Raw genomic sequence first — 20,053 nt, forward strand, 5'->3', positions numbered from 1 at the left:
TTTTTTCTTGATGAGTCTGGCTAATGGTTTATCAACTTTGTTTATCTTCTCAAAGGACCAGCTTTTAGTTTGATTGATCTTTGCTATTGTTTCCTTCATTTCTTTTTCATTTATTTCTGATCTGATCTTTATGATTTCTTTCCATCTGCTAACTTTGGGGTTTTTTTTGTTCTTCTTTCTCTAATTGCTTTAGGTGTAAGGTTAGGTTGTTTATTTGAGATTTGTCTTGTCTCTTGAGGTAGGATTGTAGTGCTGTAAACTTCCCTCTTAGAACTTTTGCTGCATCCCATAGGTTTTGGGTCGTGTTTTCATTGTCATTTGTCTCTAGGTATTTTTTGATTTCCTCTTTGATTTCTTGGTTATTTAGTAGCGTGTTGTTTAGCCTCCATGTGTTTGTATTTTTTACAGTTTTTTTCCCTGTAATTGATATCTAGTCTCATAAAGTTGTGGTCAGAAAAGATACTGGATACGATTTCAATTTTCTTCAATTTCCCAAGGCTTGATTTGTGACCCAAGATATGATGTATCCTGGGGAATGTTCCATGAGCACTTGAGAAGAAAGTGTATTCTGTTGTTGTTGGATGGAATGTCCTATAAATATCAGTGAAGTCCATCTTGTTTAAGGTGTTATTTAAAGCTTGTGTTTCCTCATTTATTTTCATTTTAGATGATTTGTCTGTTGGTGAAAGTGGAGTGTTAAAGTCCCCTACTATTATTGTGTTACTATGGATTTCCCCTTTTATGGCTGTTAGCATTTGTCTTGTGTATTGAGGTGCTCCTATGTCAGATGCATAATATTTACAGTTGTTATATCTTCTTGGATTGATCCCTTGATCATTATGTGGTGTCCTTCTTTGTCTCTTGTAATAGTCTTTATTTTAAAGTTTATTTTGTCTGATATGAGAATTGCTGCTCCAGCTTTCTTTCAATTTCCATTTGCATGGAGTATCTTTTTCCATCCCCTCACTTTCAGTCTGTATGTGTCCCTGGGTCTGAAGTGGGTCTCTTGTAGACAGCATGTACACAGGTCTTGTTTTTGTATCCCTTCAGCCAGGCTATGTCTTTTTGTTGGAGCATTTAATCCATTTACAGTTAAGGTAATTATCGCTATGTATGTTCCTAGTACCATTTTCTTAATTGTTTTGGGTTTGTTTTTGTAGGTGTTTTCCTTCTCTCGTGTTCCCTGCCTAGAGAAGTTCCTTTAGCATTTGTTGTAAAGCTGGTTTGGTGGTGCTGAATTCTCTTAGCTTTTGCTTGTCTGTAAAGGTTTTAATTTCTCCATCGAACCTGAATGAGATCCTTGCTGGTAGAGTAATCTTGGTTGTAGGTTTTTCCCTTTCATCACTTTAAATATGTCCTGCCACTCCCTTCTGGCCTGCAGAGTTTCTGCTGAATGATCAGCTGTTAACCTTACGGGGATTCCCTTGTGTGTTATTTGTTGCTTTTCCCTTGCTGCTTTTAGGATTTTTTTCTTTGTATTTAATTTTTGATAGTTTGAATAATATGTGTCTTGGCATGTTTCTCCTTGGATTTATCCTGTATGGGACTCTCTGCACTTCCTGGACCTGACTGGCTGTTTCTTTTCCCATGTTAGGGAAGTTTTCAACTATAATCTCTTCAGATATTTTCTCAGACCCTTTCTTTTTCTCTTCTTCTTCTGGGATCCTTATAATTCAAACATTGGTGCTTTTAATATTGTCCCAGAGGTCTCTGAGACTGTCCTCAGTTCTTTTCATTCTTTTTTCTCTATTTTGCTCTGCGGTAGTTACTTCCACTGTTTTATCTTCCCGGTCACTTATCCATTCTTCTGCCTCAGTTATTCTGCTATTGCTTCCTTCCTGAGAATTTTTATTTTCATTTATTGTGTTGTTTGTCATTGTTTGTTTGCTCTTTAGTTCTTCTAGGTCCTTGTTAAACGTTTCTTGTATTTTCTCCATCCTATTTCCAAGATTTTGGATCATCTTTCCTATCATTACTCTGAATTCTTTTTCAGGTAGACTGCCTATTTCCTCTTCGTTTGGTCTGATGGTTTGTTACCTTGCTCCTTCATCTGCTACATATTTCTCTGTTTTCCCATTGTGCTTAACTTACTGTGTTTGGGATCTCCTTTTCGCAGGCTGCAGGTTCGTAGTTCCCTTTGTTTTTGGTGTCTGCCCCCAGTGGGTAAGGTTGGTTCAGTGGCTTGTGTAGCCTTCCTGGCGGAGAGGACTGATGCCTGTGTTCTGGTGGGTGGGGCTGGATCTTGTCTTTCTGGTGGGCAGGGCTGCGTCCAGTGGTGTGTTTTGGGGTGTCTCTGAATTTAGTATGATTTTAGGTAGCCTCTCTGCTAATGGGTGGGGTTGTGTTCCTGTCTTGCTGGTTGTTTGGCGTGGGGCGTCCAGCCCTGGAGTTTGCTGGCCATTGGGTGGAGCTGGATCTTAGCGTTGAGACAGAGATCTCTGGGAGAGCTCTTGCCGGTTGATGTTACATGGAGCCGGGTGGTCTCTGGTGGTCCAGTGTCCTGAACTCGGCTCTCCCACCTCAGAGGCTCAGGCCTGACACCAGGCCGGAGCACCAAGACCAACCATGTCAGCCACACGGTGGGTCTAGGGAGAAACGGAATTTTTCACAATAGCATTTTAAAATAGGAAATGTTCTGTGTTTCTGATTTTCTCCACAGTCTGTTGCCAAGATATGTGCTTCAATATGTATGAGGTGAAACTGTCCAACAAACAAGGGGAAAAAGTAGATAAACTAACAGAGTACATTAAAAGGGAGCAATTGGTAAGAATCATCAGTTTAAAATATTATTATTATGTTTTCCTTAAATTGAGAAATTGATATCTGTTTATTAGTTGGCTCTGCCTAGATTGAATTGTTTTAGCTTGCTCAAAAGGATTTTTTTTTTTTTTTTTTTTTTTTGGTCACGCCACACAGCTTGTAGGATCTTAGTTCCCTGACCAGGGGTCAAACCCGGGCCCACAACAATGAAAGTGCCAAGTCCTAACCACTGGACCGCCAGGAAATTCCCTTAAGAGGATATTTATCATTTAATATTTATTGACATGATATTTATTGGCTAACATGTTCATCCCCTTTGTATCTTAGTTTACTTTTTCTGTGTCTCACTAGTCAGTTCATACTCCTGGTTTTAAGTATAGGAGGACAGTTTTTCTCAAATCCTTTTTTGTTGTTGTTTTTGTTTTATGATGGAAGAATTGAGTAGATCCCTGGTATTTCTGCATTAATCAAAGGAGATTGATTTGTGGGATATTTCTTTAAAAGTGACCCTTGTCAACACATAGGTGTATAAAGAAGAAAAAGTTGCTGCTTCTATTGTTTTCATAGCGTAGAAAAGCACGATTCTACTGAGAAATATGTAACATCCAAAGACCTCTCCACTGTGTTAACCAGGGCTCCTCGGTCTGAGGATAGGAGTAGATGCTGACCTTATAGTGAGTGATTCCCAAACATCCCAAAGGAAACAGTGTGCATGGTGGAAGTGAGCAAACAAGTCTGCTCAGCCCTTTAGTGGCACAACGGACTTATCCCCATAGTAGACAGTATGAAACCGGTAAATTAACAGAATAGATAGGTGAGCTGCCTTGGGGGAAGTGTCAGGTAAGATGCTTGAGTTGCACGTAACAGAAATTCAGACTGGCTTAAACAATAAAGAGTTTTGATAGGCTTACTTTTGAGTTTTAGATGGTAAAGCAAGTTCAAGTGCTGTTTGCTCAGGACTCTTTTTCTTTCAGCTTCTCCCTCCTCTGTGCAATAGTTCTGTCCTAGGCTGCCAGTCAGGGCTGCGTGCTTCCTTTTTGCATGCAGAGAGAACCCGTCCTCCAAACCATGGCTTCTGTCCTTAGACCAGTTCCATCATCTGCATGTCTCTCAGCAGCAACTAGAAAGGGAATGGCCCGCACTGATTAGTTCAGGCCACTCAGAGCCCACCTTCCAGAGCTGGGTGCGAGGTCAGGGCCCCCATTCTGCAGTAAGGAGGTGCAGTGGCTGACACAGGATGCTGAGCAGGTGACCACCGAGTATCGACGGGGACTACAGGCTATGTGTTTTCGAAGTAGTGTAGTTCATTTTATATTTGGAAATTCAAAGGAAGGAAGGTCAAAGATACTTTGAGAAAATGCATTAGTGAAGGGTCTACTTGTGAGTGCTTCTGGTATTGAACTCAGGAGACTCGGTGCCCAGCTTTACTTCACAGTTTGTGTGTTAATTACTTAACAGAAATTACTTATCACATAAGGTCCTTCGCTCTCAGTGCTCCAGGCTGCTTTTCCTGCCTCATTTTATAATGAATAATCTTTACATATCGGTCTCCCTACCTAGACATCGAGCTCCTTGAGGGTAGGTATCATGTCTTAAGCATCTTTGACACCTTGGTGCCTGGTGTATAGTGGACGAGCAGTAAATGTCCCTTGTACCTACAACACTGGACTTCAAGAACAGTACTGAGGAAGGTCTCTTCTTTAAAAGGTGGTAAAGACATGTATGGCTGGATTTTTCTGTGTGTGAATGGAAAAGGCTAGAAGTAGATATTTCAAAGATTCTATGATTTTTTTCCCCACAGAGGTTAAAATAGGAATTTTATATAGCCCTTTCAGCGCATAATTTGAGAGACTAATAAGATACACTACATATTTGTTTTACGTGCACATATTTTGGAATAAAGAAATGTACAGTTTTAAGCAGATATAGGATTTTACTTTCATCTATATTACAAAACTAAAATTCAGAATAATGTAGCTAATTATTGTCACTTTTACTCTTTACACCGATAAAAAGATAAAACAAGAATTACATCTGTTTGCTGATAAATACCAAAGATATGGGTATATATAACTGTTGATACATTTATTCAGTAATTCTCTCTTGAGTGCTTACTGTGTGCCAGAAGCAAAAAGACAAATTGTCCCTGCCATCAAGGAACTTACAAGACTATAGGAGACAAAAATGTAAACCAACCAATGCATAGGGGCTGTGATAGAAATGTTTGGAGACTCACAATAGTGATTGTTCCTGTGGGTGAAGTTTCAGTCTCATAATTAGTTCCAATAAATAATTAGAAAAGAAGTCTTTTTTTCATACTTGAGTTGTTGAATAATTTATTGATTTATCATATTTGTAGGCTTATGACCTGTCAATTTTTGAAGTATGTTTTATCACTTTATAAAGTGGTATCTTTTATTCTGTTTTTTTAACTGAGAAATTATTGTATGACATTGAATTTTATCTTTGTTAAGGGTATATAGGCTTTTGAAATGGTGACTAATGGGGAAGAAGAGCTGTTATCTCTGTGATTTAGAATGACAGAAGATGCCACTGAAGACTGTGGTAGAGGGAAAATAGAAGTATTTATTTTCATCTGCATTTCTTATAACCAGGGGACCTAATGATGTTATTTCCTTTTATTACTCATCTCTTAGGAAGCTGTAGAAAGGATTCTTTTAATGGATGGTATCTTCCAGTTTTTCTAGTCCCAGGATTCTGTGATATGTTTTGTATTAAAATGAGCTTAACATGTTAATCATAGGTCTGATTGACCTTGAATTTGTAGTGGCTAAATGGGAACAGAGCGGCTACTTAGCAGTATGAAATGTCCAACATGTCAATGAAAAAAAATGAAAGACGTTGTTTCTGATTGATTTGTTATGTAATTGAACACTATCCTAAAACTAACCCATGATGTTCTAGTTATTTATTATATGTAGCCATAACAAGGCCAAGATTACTTGAATGCTAAGGAGCTTGCAGTTTCTGATACTGGGGACAAAATTGTCCTGATTCCCATAAATACTGACATTTCAAGAATTTTTTTCTTTAACTTTTCATGAGCTTAAAAATCACTGAAGAATGTGGTAGAGGGAGAAGGAGAGAGGAATTGAATCTTCTTTCTTGCTATTTTATGTTTAAGGCAATCGTCAAATGCTTAGAAGATCGAGAATTTTTCATTTTACTTACGTCGTCAGCCTTAATGTCAGAAACAAGTAAGAACAACTTTTTGAATAAATGTTTTTCAGTATGTTTACTTTTATTGTATAAGATCAGCAACCTCACGTTTCTTCTGATTCTCATTCTGTGTAGGTTTTGGAGAGGAGCAGATGGGTCTTCACGGGTTGCATTTATTCCATTCATCCCCGTCAGCAGGTAAGGACCAGGACTGGCAGTTCACTGCACCTGTGGGCCATTTTTCAGTCCTCATCTTAAACTCTCAGCAGCATATGACCCTGGTAACTCTTTTCTTCTCTTAAATAACTTTCTTCCTTTACTCTCCCTGGTTAATCCTTCATCTCCTTTCTTTGTAGGCTTATCCTTTCCTGTCTGCTCCATGCTCAGATATCCACCTGCCTATGGACGTTTCTTTCTACTTAAATGTCTCAGATGGTCCTCACATTCAGCATGTCCAAAACTGGATTCATTTGTTATTGAACAACAAGAGCTGGGAGTTGGTTTTATCATAGTCTCCCCGTCAGTAGGACTTAAGGTCCTCACAGAAGCACTTCCCTCTGTCTGGACTACTTGTCTCCTTCCCCCTGATCAGATGATGTTGATCGCCCCCCAAGCCAGAACCAGGAATTGCCTGCTGGGGCAAAAAATATTGCTCCTGCAGTCTGTAAATAGATATACAGTATATCTGTGGTATTAGAATTTCAGAGGGCAGTTAGGAAACAAAGTCTAGAAAGGCTGTCTTTGGTGGGGGTAGATAATGAATAAAATTGGAGGAGAAGTGCTGGTCTAGCCACTTACCCATAGCTGTCAGGTGTCAGTTTAAATATCACTTTATTTATTCCCATCACCACTCTTCTTCCTTCAATGAGGACCCCTAGGCTTTTCACCAATATAATTTAAATATTTATTTTTATAATTATTTAATGCCTGCCTTTCTTGTATTCTACTGCATCCCTACTGCTTAGCAATGTCAGGCACCTAAAAAATGATAAATGCTTGCTGAGCAAATAAATAAAGTAAATGAGTCATTTCTTTTTGTCACATGAGGAAATTTTCCTCATTGTTTTATAATCACACTGTGTATGTTTAAACATGATTTGTATATAGTATTTATAAAGCTACAACCAATCCAAAAAATTTTTTTAATTGATGTTTTTAAATTGTATTCAGCTACTCAAAGCAGAGAACTGCTGGCATTACCTGTTTGGAATAAGCAAAATATTACCAGTTATAATAACATAATGGCGATAGCTGCTTGCATTTTTCAAGCATTTACTACATTGATATTCTGCTAGGCACAATTGATTTCACAGCCCTTAATAGGTACTTTTATTGTGACCATTTCAAAGATGAGGAAACTGAAACTTAAACTTGCCCAAGGTCAAACAGCTGAGTCTGAGCTGGCTTCCAGCTCTGTTCCCACACTGCCTCCCTCCGTATGCAGGAGCTCTGCCTTTATTCTTATTTTTAGGTGTACACTACCACCTGAATAAGAAACATTAGTTCCTGTACCATTTGGGGCTGAACAGCACAGGATTTCTTTTTGAGTAAACATTGGATTGTTGTGTTCAATGCTCACAGCCTCCTCTAGTTCGTTAAGACACTTTTCTATTTCTGGTCACTCAGAAATGTTCAGTGCTGTGGTTATTTGTTTTAAATTGAGTGACTCTTCGCTTAGCAGACTTAAAAAGTTCTTTTTCTTAGATTTCATAATAGCCTGTTACAAATCGTTCTGACTTCTGCCTTTCCAAATTCTTGAAATAATGAAGTTGTCTAGAAAACTGCTGCTTTATCGTGAACTGTTAGCAGTACATAAGAACTTTGTCATGTTTTATTTTTCCTTTTACTATCTAAATGAACTGCAGAGAAAGGAATTTTTATTTTAATGGCTAGCCACATTTTCCCATTTATTTTTATTTGCCATTCTTTTCCTGATACCTGCTCAAGTATAAACGTATTCAGCTAGGTGTTTCTTAATTTTGCAGTTACTTTTTCGTTAAAAAGAATGGTGTACTTCAGTTTAGTAGGCACCAAAGGTCTTTATTATCTGTGGGTTTTTTATTACTGATAAATTACATTTTCTAGGATTTTATTACCTATTTCTCAGTGACCTGACCTTTTCTCTTTTTTCCTGTACTCTTTTCCTTTAGGTTATTGAGTTGCTGAAAAATTAGCATTTCAGTCAGAGAGTGAACCAGGGAGAGGAAGTAAAATACAGACTAGTCAGTCTAGTTACATAATATTAAAAAATTGCATTTGCTAGAGAAGGTGATGAAATATATAGCAGTAGTTACCATGAGAGTTGGGGGTTACTTAGGGTTTACTTTCTTTTAGTTCAACTGGTTTGTGTTGTAACTCTAGTTTCTTCCAGTTTTATTGAGATATTATATAATTGACATACAGCACTATATAAGTTTAGGGTTTACCAGCATAAAGATTTGACTTACATACATTATGAAACAACTACCACAGTAATTCTAGTGAACATCCATCATATCATATAGATACAAAATTAAAGAAAATAGAAAAAACATTTTTTCCCTTGTGATGAGAACTATTAGTATTTCCTTTCTTTTTCCTTCTTTGGCTGCGTTGGGTCCTCGTTGCTGCAGGCTTTCTCTAGTTGCGGCTAGCGGGGGCTACTCTTCATTGCAGTGCACGTGCTTCTCATTGTGGTAGCTTCTATTGTTGCAGAGCACTGGCTCTAGGCACGCGGGCTTCGGTAGTTGTGGCATGCAAGCTCAGTAGTTGTGGCTCGCAGTCTCTAGAGCGCAGGCTCAGTAGTTGTGGTGCACGGGCTTTGTTGCTCCATGGCATGTGGGATCTTCCCAGACCAGAGCTCGAACCCGTGTACCCTGCAAAGGCAGGTGGATTCTCAACCACTGCGCCACCAGGGAAGTCCCAGTATTTACTTTCTTAACTTTCATATGTAACGTCAGCAGTGTTAATTATTTTTTATTATGTTGTACATTACATCTTTAGTACTTATTTATCCTATAACTGAAAGTTTGCACCTGTGACTACCTTCTTAAGAGAATTTGAAGTAGGTCATATAAGGTACAGATTAGATACATTTTAAAAGCAGAAAATGAGAATAGAAAAGTAATTCTGCCAACTCTAAATGCCGGTGCATTGAGCCCACGCTGGGCTCCTGGTCAGATGAGATGGAGCTGCAGGCGGGCCTGCCTTCTTCATTCTCACCTGATGATCCCATCTGAGTGACTCTTTTTTGGTTCTGTGTGTGCGTGTTTTCATATATATGGAGATAATATATGTTCATTAAGTGCATCCATAAGTCTTCTATTAATTGCTATTTAGATTACCATTTGAAACACTGTATCATATTTAACCATCCTGTAATTTTGTAATCTAAAGCGTTTTTTCCTGCATGTTTTTGAAAAAACAAGAACTTTGGGTTTTTAATACATGTGTATACATTTTAGGGCTGAAAGACTTGAAAGTTGAAGATGACATCTCATTGAAGGTGGTACCTATTTTACCTGCCCTTAATTGTGCCCTGCTGGAAGCAAAGAAATCATTTTCTGAAAAAGGAATCTGTCCAAACACATTAGTAAAGCATAATCTCCAAGAACTGTACAAGGTGGACAAAAGTCCTTCATTGACTGCTGCTTCTCAGGATGGAATTAAAGAGACTGCATTCTTTGGCAAAGTGTCCAGTGGTTTTGACTTGACTCCTCCAGCTGAAAAGTGCCCTTTACAGTCTTTAACTCAGTTGAGATCTTATTCTTCAAATCCTAATGGGTACATTTTGGAAGTATCTACTGCACTAGACTTATTGGCAGACTGTCCTCAGTCTCCATGTATTTCAGATGGAATTTGTGACGCTGGATTTTCTTTAGTTATGACTCCAAATGCTGAATTTCACGACTCAGCGGCAGAAGTAAGAAAAGAAACAGAAACACAAAAGAATTCTGAAGAGATGTTTAAAGCAAGGCAGGGAGCTCTGGTCCCATTAAGTCCCGCATCAAATCTGAGAGTTCAGCGTAAGAGAAAAGCAGGCACGCTGCCCGTGGTACAGAGTAAAAGGGTGAAGTTGTGCCATCCCTTTCCCAGAAGAACTCGTGGTGGAGCAAAGAAGCGTCCAGACTCTCGCACAACTCTCAAGTTCCGTCAGAAAAGAGAAAACGGTAAGCATGGTCTGTATGGATTTTCAGCTGAGCAATTAGTAATAACTGTTGTGTGTTAACCCTGTTCCTGTGTGACCATCCTGGACTGTAGCTTGACAGTGTCCGTTAGCTCTCTCCAGGTGATCTGTGTGCATGCTAAAGTTGGAGAAGCGCTAATCTAGATAACATGAAAATCAAGAAATAGGACAAAAGCCCACCCACCAATAGCTTGTATTTCACTTGTAAAACTGCTCAAATCATCACTCAGTTATTTACTTACCTGTCTAAGAAGTACGGTATTTCAGATGGAATTTATTGATGCTGGATTTTCTTTAGTTATGACTCCAGGTGCTGAATTTCACGACTCAGCGGCAGAAGTAAGAAAAGAAACAGAAACACAAAAGAATTCTGAAGAGATGTTTAAAGCAAGGCAGGGAGCTCTGGTCCCATTAAGTCCGGCATCAAATCTGAGAGTTCAGCGTAAGAGAAAAGCAGGCACGCTGCCCGTGGTACAGAGTAAAAGGGTGAAGTTGTGCCGTCCCCTTCCCAGAAGAACTCGTGGTGGAGCAAAGAAGCGTCCAGACTCTCGCACAACTCTCAAGTTCCGTCAGAAAAGAGAAAACGGTAAGCATGGTCTGTATGGATTTTCAGATGAGCAATTAGTAATAACTGTTGTGTGTTAACCCTGTTCCTGTGTGACCATCCTGGACTGTAGCTTGACAGTGTCCGTTAGCTCTCTCCAGGTGATCTGTGTGCATGCTAAAGTTGGAGAAGCGCTAATCTAGATAACATGAAAATCAAGAAATAGGACAAAAGCCCACCCACCAAAAGCTTGTATTTCACTTGTAAAACTGCTCAAATCATCACTCAGTTATTTACTTACCTGTCCAAGAAATAAGGTATTTCAGATGGAATTTGTGATGCTGGATTTTCTTTAGTTATGACTCCAGGTGCTGAATTTCACAACTCAGCGGCAGAAGTAAGAAAAGAAACAGAAACACAAAAGAATTCTGAAGAGATGTTTAAAACAAGGCAGGGAACTCTGGTCCCATTAAGTCCCGCATCAAATCTGAGAGTTCAGCGTAAGAGAAAAGCAGGCACGCTGCCCGTGGTACAGAGTAAAAGGGTGAAGTTGTGCCGTCCCTTTCCCAGAAGAACTCGTGGTGGAGCAAAGAAGCGTCCAGACTCTCGCACAGCTCTCAAGTTCCGTCAGAAAAGAGAAAACGGTAAGCATGGTCTGTATGGATTTTCAGATGAGCAATTAGTAATAACTGTTGTGTGTTAACCCTGTTCCTGTGTGACCATCCTGGACTGTAGCTTGACAGTGTCCGTTAGCTCTCTCCAGGTGATCTGTGTGCATGCTAAAGTTGGAGAAGCGCTAATCTAGATAACATGAAAATCAAGAAATAGGACAAAAGCCCACCCACCAATAGCTTGTATTTCACTTGTAAAACTGCTCAGATCATCACTCAGTTATTTACTTACCTGTCTAAGAAATAAGGTATTTCAGATGGAATTTGTGATGCTGGATTTTCTTTAGTTATGACTCCAGGTGCTGAATTTCACGACTCAGCGGCAGAAGTAAGAAAAGAAACACAAACACAAGAGAATTCTGAAGAGATGTTTAAAGCAAGGCAGGGAGCTCTGGTCCCATTAAGTCCCGCATCAAATCTGAGAGTTCAGCGTAAGAGAAAAGCAGGCACGCTGCCCATGGTACAGAGTAAAAGGGTGAAGTTGTGCCATCCCTTTCCCAGAAGAACTCGTGGTGGAGCAAAGAAGCGTCCAGACTCTCGCACAACTCTCAAGTTCCGTCAGAAAAGGGAAAACGGTAAGCATGGTCTGTATGGATTTTCAGATGAGCAATTAGTAATAACTGTTGTGTGTTAACCCTGTTCCTGTGTGACCATCCTGGACTGTAGCTAGACAGTGTCCGTTAGCTCTCTCCAGGTGATCTGTGTGCATGCTAAAGTTGGAGAAGCGCTAATCTAGATGACATGAAAATCAAGAAATAGGACAAAAGCCCACCCACCAAAAGCTTGTATTTCACTTGTAAAACTGCTCAAATCATCACTCAGTTATTTACTTACCTGTCTAAGAAATAAGGTCATTCAGTTTCTGAACTGTCCTCGGACAAATTCGAGTGGAAGAAGAGAATCTGCTAAAATCAGGCACACTAAGAACAGATGGCAAAAACTGATAAGTGATAGCCTGAACATGTTTAAAGAGGGGGGAAAGTGCCTGGACTCTCCCAGAACTAGAGCATCCTGGGGCAGAATTTCTAATCCTTTGTGTGTTTTAAAAGTGGTCGTCTGGATCCTACTACAGACCTACTGAAACAAGGTCCAGTGGCCTCGAGACATATATATTGAAACAGTTCCTCAAGTGGTTTTGTTGCCCCCTGAAAACTGAGGGAGAATCAGCGTCCAGAGCCATTTAATGTTAGTCAAATGCACTTCAGTGAACAGAGCACGACAAATAACACAATTTTGGCTTAGAGTCATCTCAGATTATGTGTGGTGTATTTTGTTTAAAACTAGGGAACTTATGCTCTATGACCCCTTAGCGAAGAGGTGAGCAGACTTGGGCCAAAGGGTCCCTCAGGCATTACCTGTTGTCTCTGTACTTCACTGTGCTGGCACAGGTGGGCGGCTGTGACTGAGGTCTGGCCCTTCACAGAAAAAATTTGCCAACCCTATCTATAGTATTTTGAATTTTAAAATTCTGATGCCTAAAGAAGAAACACTGGAGGTGTGTGGATCCCCAGGATCCTAGATAATTAAGATTTTACCCTGTGGTTTAACAAGTAGTTATTTCTGGCCAATTATAGTTTGAGAAATTGTGTGTGTGTGTGTGTGTTTAGGAGGGTGGTAGAAAGAACGGCAGTATGAAGCAGCAACTCACACTCTACATTTCCTCACAAATTCCAGGCCAACCATATTGGGTTTCTCTCTATATGAACCATTTTAAAGGTATTAAATAAATTACCTATAATTCAACATATATGTTGTCACTGTTTCTCAAGTGTGCTAATTTCATCCACTATAAGAAATATGTTTTAGGGATGTCCCTGGCAGTACAGTGGTTACAACTCCACACTTCCAGTGCACAGGGCACGGGTTTGATCCCTGGTCAGGGAACTAAGACACAACATGCCACAGAGTGTGGCCAAAAAATGAACAACAACAACGATGTGATTAAACCAGCCAAGATGACTAAATATAATACCACAAAAGCTCAAAAAAAAATAGAAAAGAAATACATTGTATATTGTAGTCCAGTACACACAAATTCATACATTACTGAAACAGAAATTTCAGGAAGCATTTACCCTAACTATGTGTAATACAATCTGATATCTTCTGTTTCATTTAACAAAGAATTCTGGTTGCAGCCCATTAAGTTTATTTTATAATACACCCATGGGTTATTGCATGCAGCTTGAGAAACATGTCATTGAGTGATGCAAATAAGCAGGGCAGTCCGTGCAGGGTCACCTGTTTCGTGTTTCTCCTTTTCCTCGCAGGACCTAGGTTGTGAGAGATGTTCCCCTCCCGCCCGTGCAGATGTTACGCTTCCCCTAGTCTTGATCATCTCATCTTATTTTCTTTCTCTTCTTAATTTAGTCTTAACAGTTTTCCTGCTTGACTTATATTTTGCCTTTTTTTATGCTAAAAATTTTAGAAATTGTAACCAGTATAAAATCAGAAGTCTTACTCTAAAAACAAAACTGCTGCTTTATTGCCTTTGATAGTTTAGTAGGGAAGAAAATAATTAGACCCAGGGAAATGTACAACATTAAGAGAGTCTAAAAGCTTTTTTAAAAAACCGTTTATTTTTCTAACCTTCAAAAGAATAAAATGAAACTGGTCTCTTTTCTACATTTCACTAATAACCATCACATTCTGAAACTGTTTAATATGTTTTCTGTTCTCAATCAATTAGAAATAGTATTTTCCATATAACGTGATTTTAAAATATTTGCAAACATTCACACGTGTGATTATTTTATATCGTCAATGGGGAAAACGTTTTCACAGGGAACATTTATTAACATTTTTTTTTAACTCTTAAAGGATTGAAACACTTTCTGCGTGTGATACAAGCAGGTTGTTAATAGTTTTTTCTCCTCATGTGCCCCCACCTTTAGTTCTTTCCTTCCTTCCCTGCGAGAAGTAAAGCTGAGCATTTTGTAAGAGAAATGAGCAATTATAATAGATTTATAGGAAGTTAAATCAGAAGAGGACTTTCTTCAATGTACCTTCCTCTGTCTTCTCTTAAGAGATGATTTTTCAGGCAGTGTTAAAGCTTTGATATTTAGGTGTAGTGAAGGAAAATATGTAAGATGGCTCTTTGTGAACCTACAGTCTCTTCTCTACAGTGTGATCATGGTTTTAACCATATGGCTTTATGGGAGCTGTGTCGCTTTTGTGTAAATTGAATTATCCGTCACCCTGTGCTGTGAACTAGCATGTTCAGCCTTACCTGCCACATCAGTCAGCAAAGATTATGGAATCTTTTTTAAAAATTAAGTCATGCCTTGTTTCTATAAAGTTATTACTCTGATATTTTTCTCCTAATCCTAATTAGGGATATAGACCAACACTTAGCAAGTTCAAAAATCTTTTAATGAAATACCCCAAATTTTATATTTTATTCCCCATTATTAAAGTTTCCCCCCAAAACAAATCAAAGGAAAGCTATGCTGATAAATATGTGCGCCCCCTACCCCTTAGAAAACGGTGTCTTTTCTGCATAAGGTGCTGAAGTGCTGACTGCACAGTTTGTACAGACAACCAAATTGGATTGGAAAAACCAAGAAGCTCCTATTTCTAAAGATGTTCCAGGGTCAACGAATGCTAAAAGGGCAAGGAAACGAGAGACATCTCCAGTCAAAACTGTTCCAAGGGCTGAGCCACCTGTGAAGAATTCTCCACAAAAACAGAGGGAAAATATAGTAAAAGGCAATCAGAATCCCAGAATCAGAAAGCAGCCACAACCTGGTAAGAAGTCCTCTTCCTGTAAATTTCAGCACCGTAATACAGACTAATCGAGATTATAAAGTAGTATATTGAAACAGTATAAGATCAGTTGAAATCTGTCACGTTCTTGTGGTCTTCTTTAGTTCAGACACTGACAGGACAAGTAACTTGGTTTCCCATTGTGAATAAATAAGAAAGTGCCAAGATTCATACCTTCACTAAATAGACCCTACTTTTCATTCTGCAGAAAGCCTGAACATGAACTGTTTAGCAGAGTTAAAGTATAAATGGCCTTTTTTAATGACTAAATTCACAAGCAGGTAGCATCTGGCAGTATTTTTCTGGACCATAATCAGTTATAGAAGATATTATAAGTTTGTCCAGAGGGAACTGTAAAGACATGGTTCAAAGCAGTCAGTAATCTCGAATCCTGTATTTCACTTGTATTTTTTCTTGTTTTTTTTCGGTACGTGGGCCTCTCACTGCTGTGGCCTCTCCCGTTGCGGAGCACAGGCTCCAGACGCGCAGGCTCAGCAGCCGTGGCTCACGGGCCCAGCCGCTCCGCGGCATGTGGGATCTTCCCGGACCGGGCCACGAACCCGTGTCCCCTGCATCGGCAGGCGGACTCTCAGCCACTGCGCCACCAGGGAAGCCCCTGCATTTGGTTTCAAAAGGCATTAAATTAATTTTAAAAGCAGCTTTACTTTTCTACTTCTACTTGTGCGGAAGTGAATAACCAAGTCTCCTTCTGTGAGCCAGCAGCTGACTGCTGGTTCCGTGTTCCACCTGCTGGAACCTCCTCGTTGCTGGCACGTTCCCTCATCACCGCGGACCTCACTTTTCTCCCAGCTCCATGTCCCTCTTCACACCCGTCTCTCTGAGTAGAGTGCAGCTCCACCAAGCTGCAAAATCTATACATTTTACAGTATCTTCGGTATTGAGTCCTACTGTGTTGTATGTGTGGTGGTGTTTTTTGTTTAGAAAAACCTTCATTTCCTCATATCTCTGTATTTCCATCAGTTTTCTGTCTAATCTCATGATTCTACTTTCTCTCATCTACCTTTAGGTTTTTTAAAAGCCTCAAATTTAGTGGAATTCAGGGAAAGAAACTCTTGTTTTGTTGGGGTGATGGTATTATGGATGAGCTTGGTTTTTTCTTTCCTCATTGTTTAAAAAAATTTTTTCGGCCACACCTTGCAGCATGTGGGATCTCGGTTCCCTGACCAGGGATCGAACCCACACTGCCTGCATTGGAAGCGCAGAGTCTTAACCACTGGACCACAGGGAAGTCCCTTTCCTCAGTTTCGCTAATGTTGTTTATGGCTGAAGATTTTTCTGAAAGCTCCTCAGTCATATCACCGTACAGCCTGTAGAGAGTCATACCCAACACAGCCTCTCTGCTTGTCTCCCCAGGCAGTTACGAGGTGGTCTTACCCACGGGTGCACATTTCTCTCCTGCCGTTTCCCAATGCGTGCCTTCCCTGCCAGGCACATGGTGCCACCCACACGAACCACGCCTGTTGTCACTCCTGTGCAGTCCCCTCTGCTCAGCTAAGTCCACCCGGAGTCATTTCCTGATGCTCTGATCTGCACTCATTTCTCCTTTTTTTTCCATTTCTTTTTTGGGTTTTTGAGAACGTTAAAGAGTTAATTCATACTATTTTCCAATCATCTGGTGTGTCTTGGTCCTGTCTTTCCAATTAGTTTGTAAACAGGATGAGTATAGATACATACATAATGCATTGTATTCCCAGCCTTGTCATTAGAATTCCTTGTGCTGAATTGGCTTCTATATACTTGTAGGCTAATCGATTAGTGGGAGGAGGTGTGCAACTGGGCATTGGCAGAAAAGTGAGCCCAGAAAATGAAAAGTTTCCAGAATGGGTATTCAGAAATAGGGCGATTTGTATTGCAAGTGTCTGTATATATTGTGCAGCCACATTCCAAGTTAAAATTTTAAGATTACCACCTTTTAAATAATGTGTTAATTTTTTCTTTTATTTCTTAATCACCCATGCTAATCCACTTCATTTCTTTTACTTGAAATATCAGAGTTTAAGAAGGCTCAATCATTTTGTTACTGAAACTAATGGTTTTCTGTCCTTTTTAAAGTTTTCAATATAGTTTTTATTTACTGAACTCTTTAATTTTTTATAATTTATTTGGCATCATTTTATCTATATTTCTTAAAAGAGATAGATGATCAGTATTGTATTTTTAATTAATTGAAAACCTCTAACAAGTCAGTTATTAAATGATTTACCTGAAATGACACATATGAAAATGAACCCTTTTTCTTGACTCAATACAGTGTTCTCTATATTCGACCTTCCTCATAGTGATACTCAGTGTAAGAACCATAGTATTTAAGGATAGAATGAACTTAGTGTCAGTAAACACATCAGATCCTAAAATGAATGTGTTTCCAGTACACCCGGAGGGTTCACGAGACAGCCCTCTTTGGGCCACTTTCTCGTACCTCACCCCGTTGGGCTTTGATATTTTAAATAAAAACTGGGCAGTGGTTGATTAATTTTACCCTCCTCACCATACACACACTCTTGTCATTCTGTTTGATGACCTCATAGGCCAGAGTTTTCTCTGTAAATGTACTGTCATTGGGCTTTGCAGACAGGTTAGTAATTTATTTCAGACCTGCTACTGCTAATTATAAAGAGGAGCACAGTTGGCTTTTCTGTCCATCCAGCCACCTGCTACAGGGACTCACTGCCCAGTATTGTTGAGAACTTTGTCCTTCATGATAATCACATTTTAAAAGGCTGAATCAAAGTCCTGAGAAGGCAAGTAAACCACCTGAGAATGTTAGTTTTCTGACCGAATGCCAGTGGGTAGATTTGAGTACCTGCTGTAAGGAGAATTATCAGTAGATGAGGAGATTTGCTTTTTTGCAGATAGAATAGAGAGGAAATGTTTTTAATGCAGAAACTGAAGTTTTAAAACTTGAAATTAATTGGCGATTCTGAATATTCTTACTTTTCTCATTTTTTATTTGTATCGTAACATATTATAATTAAACATCAGTACGGTTAAAAATCATCTCTATTTTGAACTTAGGTGGTTCCTCTAATGACTTGCCAAGGGAAATGATTTCTAAGAAAGTACATTAACCTTCTATAATATACACTTTAAACTTAGAAATTCTTAGATTCTCACTAGATTGTAAGCTCTCTGAGGGCAGGAGTCTTGTTTTCTTGTTTTTGTTTTTTTCTCTTTGTATATTTCTTTAGCTGAGCAGTATGCCTTGTGTGTAGGTCAGTACATGCAGGTTTTTTTTGTTTGTTTGTTTTTGTTTTTTTGCGGTACGCGGGCCTCTCACTGTTGTGGCCTCTTCCGTTGCGGAGCACAGGCTCCGGACGCGCAGGCTCAGCGGCCACGGCTCACGGGCCCAGCCGCTCCGTGGCATGTGGGATCTTCCTGGACCGGGGCACGAACCCGTATGCCCTGCATCGGCAGGCAGACTCTTAACCACTGCGCCACCAGGGAAGCCTGAGTACATGCAGTTTTGAAGGGTGATTTCTTTTAAAATTAATATGCACATTCCTTAAGACTTGTTCCTTGGTAAATACATTATAATACATCAGGAAGTTGGACAAGACCTCACTCTGGTAATAAAAATTTAACATACAATTTATGCAACATATCAAGAGGTTTTTCTTGAATATGTTGACTTAACTGTTGATTTTCACTGAACCATAGGAATATGACAAAGAATTAATTCTATGGAAATCAAGTGTTATGTGTCTTTTTTTCTTTTATGCTGAAGCCAAAGGAAAAACTTCTTCACAGCTTCAATCAGAAATTTCAGATGGTCAAGAAGATGTTATTAGCATAAGTACAGCTCAACCAGAAAATATCACAGTGGCTCCAGAAGACCCACCTGAAAACTCCATTGTCAACTGTGACTCCCAGGCCCTAAATATGTTGGCTGATCTTGCATTAAGCGCTGCTACCTCTACCACACCATCCTCTGAGCCCAGAAACTTGCCCTGCTCCTCTGAATTGCCACAGAACGATGTTTTGCTTTCTAAAGAACATTCTTTGCGTGGTACATCAGACCATGAATATCATAGAAGAGTTAAAAGTCAAAAAGGTGGACCGTCATCCAAGCCCTCCTCTGATAAGAGTAATCTGACATCAGACCCCACGGTCAGCCAGGAGGAAGAAAGCTTGGTTGCTGGCATTCAGGCCCCTGCAGAAGCCCAGTCAGCACTGCCCGAGGAAACCCTAGAAAGTTCCGACGCAAGCCAAAGCTCTGTCATTGCTGTGGAGCGTTCCTATGCCCTGCTCCTTGCAGAACATTCAAAGAAGCATCTACAGCAGAGAGGGGCCCCAGGCCCTGCGTTTGCCAAGAATGGCACAAAAGGCCCTGAAGCGGGAACCCCAGTGGGGAAAGTGATGCCATTTCGGCATCAGCAGGTCACCTCCCCACTGCAGCAGCTTTCCGAGGCCCCAGCGCTCAGGCGCAGGAGCGGGGTGCTGCCCTCCAGCCTGCAGGACTTCTGCCGCTCTCGTACCGTATTCAGCTGTGACGGCTCCTTTAAGGTCACTTTCGTATGGGAAGCAGATTACGTGTTCAGCTTAGACGGCAAGTAAGTATACCAACAACCCCCTGGAGAAGACTGTAGTCAGAGCACTACACGGGTGAGTGGGAGTGACACTGGATGAAAGTGGATGGACTTTTCTGTTGAGATAAATGTAGCGAGAAGGGATACTTGTGCTAAACTCTGGGCAGGGAGAAGGAAGTGTGTAAAATCCAGTAACTTGGGAATAATACCAAGCAGATTCACTGTAATTATTTGTTATATCAACTTCATTTTTATTTTACTCATTGTTTCATGTTCATGTAATTTTTAAAATAAAAATGAACACAAAAACTAAGGTTAATAATTAAGGCACTTACTTATAAGATAATCAACTAAAACAGTCATTTTCAATGATTTTGGTTTCTTCTTTCTTTAAAATCTCAGGCCTTGGAATACTGATTTA

General features: G+C 39.8%; 2 protein-coding genes across 3 annotated transcripts; both read left to right on the forward strand.

Annotated features, from left to right (window-relative positions):
• The first annotated feature begins 1,938 nt into the window (after positions 1-1,938).
• On the forward strand, positions 1,939-10,151 carry LOC149750393 (protein TASOR 2-like). The gene is made up of 4 exons (XM_089908311.1): positions 1,939-2,763; positions 5,906-5,978; positions 6,076-6,138; positions 9,384-10,151. Exons 1-4 carry the CDS (start codon positions 2,674-2,676, stop codon positions 10,145-10,147), a joined length of 990 nt encoding a protein of 329 aa, XP_089764437.1. The 5' UTR covers positions 1,939-2,673; the 3' UTR covers positions 10,148-10,151.
• A 1,443-nt stretch (positions 10,152-11,594) lies between these two features.
• LOC149750394 (protein TASOR 2-like) lies at positions 11,595-19,722 on the forward strand. Of its 2 annotated transcripts, XM_089908309.1 has the most exons (3): positions 11,595-11,895; positions 14,825-15,067; positions 18,831-19,722. In XM_089908309.1, exons 1-3 carry the CDS (start codon positions 11,610-11,612, stop codon positions 19,658-19,660), a joined length of 1,359 nt encoding a protein of 452 aa, XP_089764435.1. In that variant the 5' UTR covers positions 11,595-11,609; the 3' UTR covers positions 19,661-19,722. The 2 variants fall into 2 exon arrangements, with proteins under 2 accessions (XP_089764435.1, XP_089764436.1); XM_089908310.1 differs by lacking the exon at positions 14,825-15,067.
• The last annotated feature ends 331 nt before the right edge of the window (positions 19,723-20,053 follow it).

The sequence above is a fragment of the Delphinapterus leucas genome, chromosome 2 (genome assembly GCF_059928025.1).
Source record: "Delphinapterus leucas isolate spDelLeu-1000000601 "Yukka" chromosome 2, BTC_Dleu_Yukka2, whole genome shotgun sequence".
NCBI lineage: Eukaryota > Metazoa > Chordata > Mammalia > Artiodactyla > Monodontidae > Delphinapterus > Delphinapterus leucas.

What these genes read in the sequence shown, in the direction of transcription:
- LOC149750394 (XM_089908309.1), top strand. Translation starts at nt 11,610, where the DNA reads ATGACTCCAGGTGCTGAATTTCACGACTCAGCGGCAGAAGTAAGAAAA. An exon ending in CCGTCAGAAAAGGGAAAACG is followed by an intron (nt 11,896 to 14,824) that starts GTAAGCATGGTC and finishes TTTCTGCATAAG; the next exon opens with GTGCTGAAGTGCTGACTGCA. An exon ending in CAGAAAGCAGCCACAACCTG is followed by an intron (nt 15,068 to 18,830) that starts GTAAGAAGTCCT and finishes TTTATGCTGAAG; the next exon opens with CCAAAGGAAAAACTTCTTCA.
- LOC149750393 (XM_089908311.1), top strand. Translation starts at nt 2,674, where the DNA reads ATGTGCTTCAATATGTATGAGGTGAAACTGTCCAACAAACAAGGGGAA. An exon ending in AGCCTTAATGTCAGAAACAA is followed by an intron (nt 5,979 to 6,075) that starts GTAAGAACAACT and finishes CATTCTGTGTAG; the next exon opens with GTTTTGGAGAGGAGCAGATG. An exon ending in CCATTCATCCCCGTCAGCAG is followed by an intron (nt 6,139 to 9,383) that starts GTAAGGACCAGG and finishes TATACATTTTAG; the next exon opens with GGCTGAAAGACTTGAAAGTT.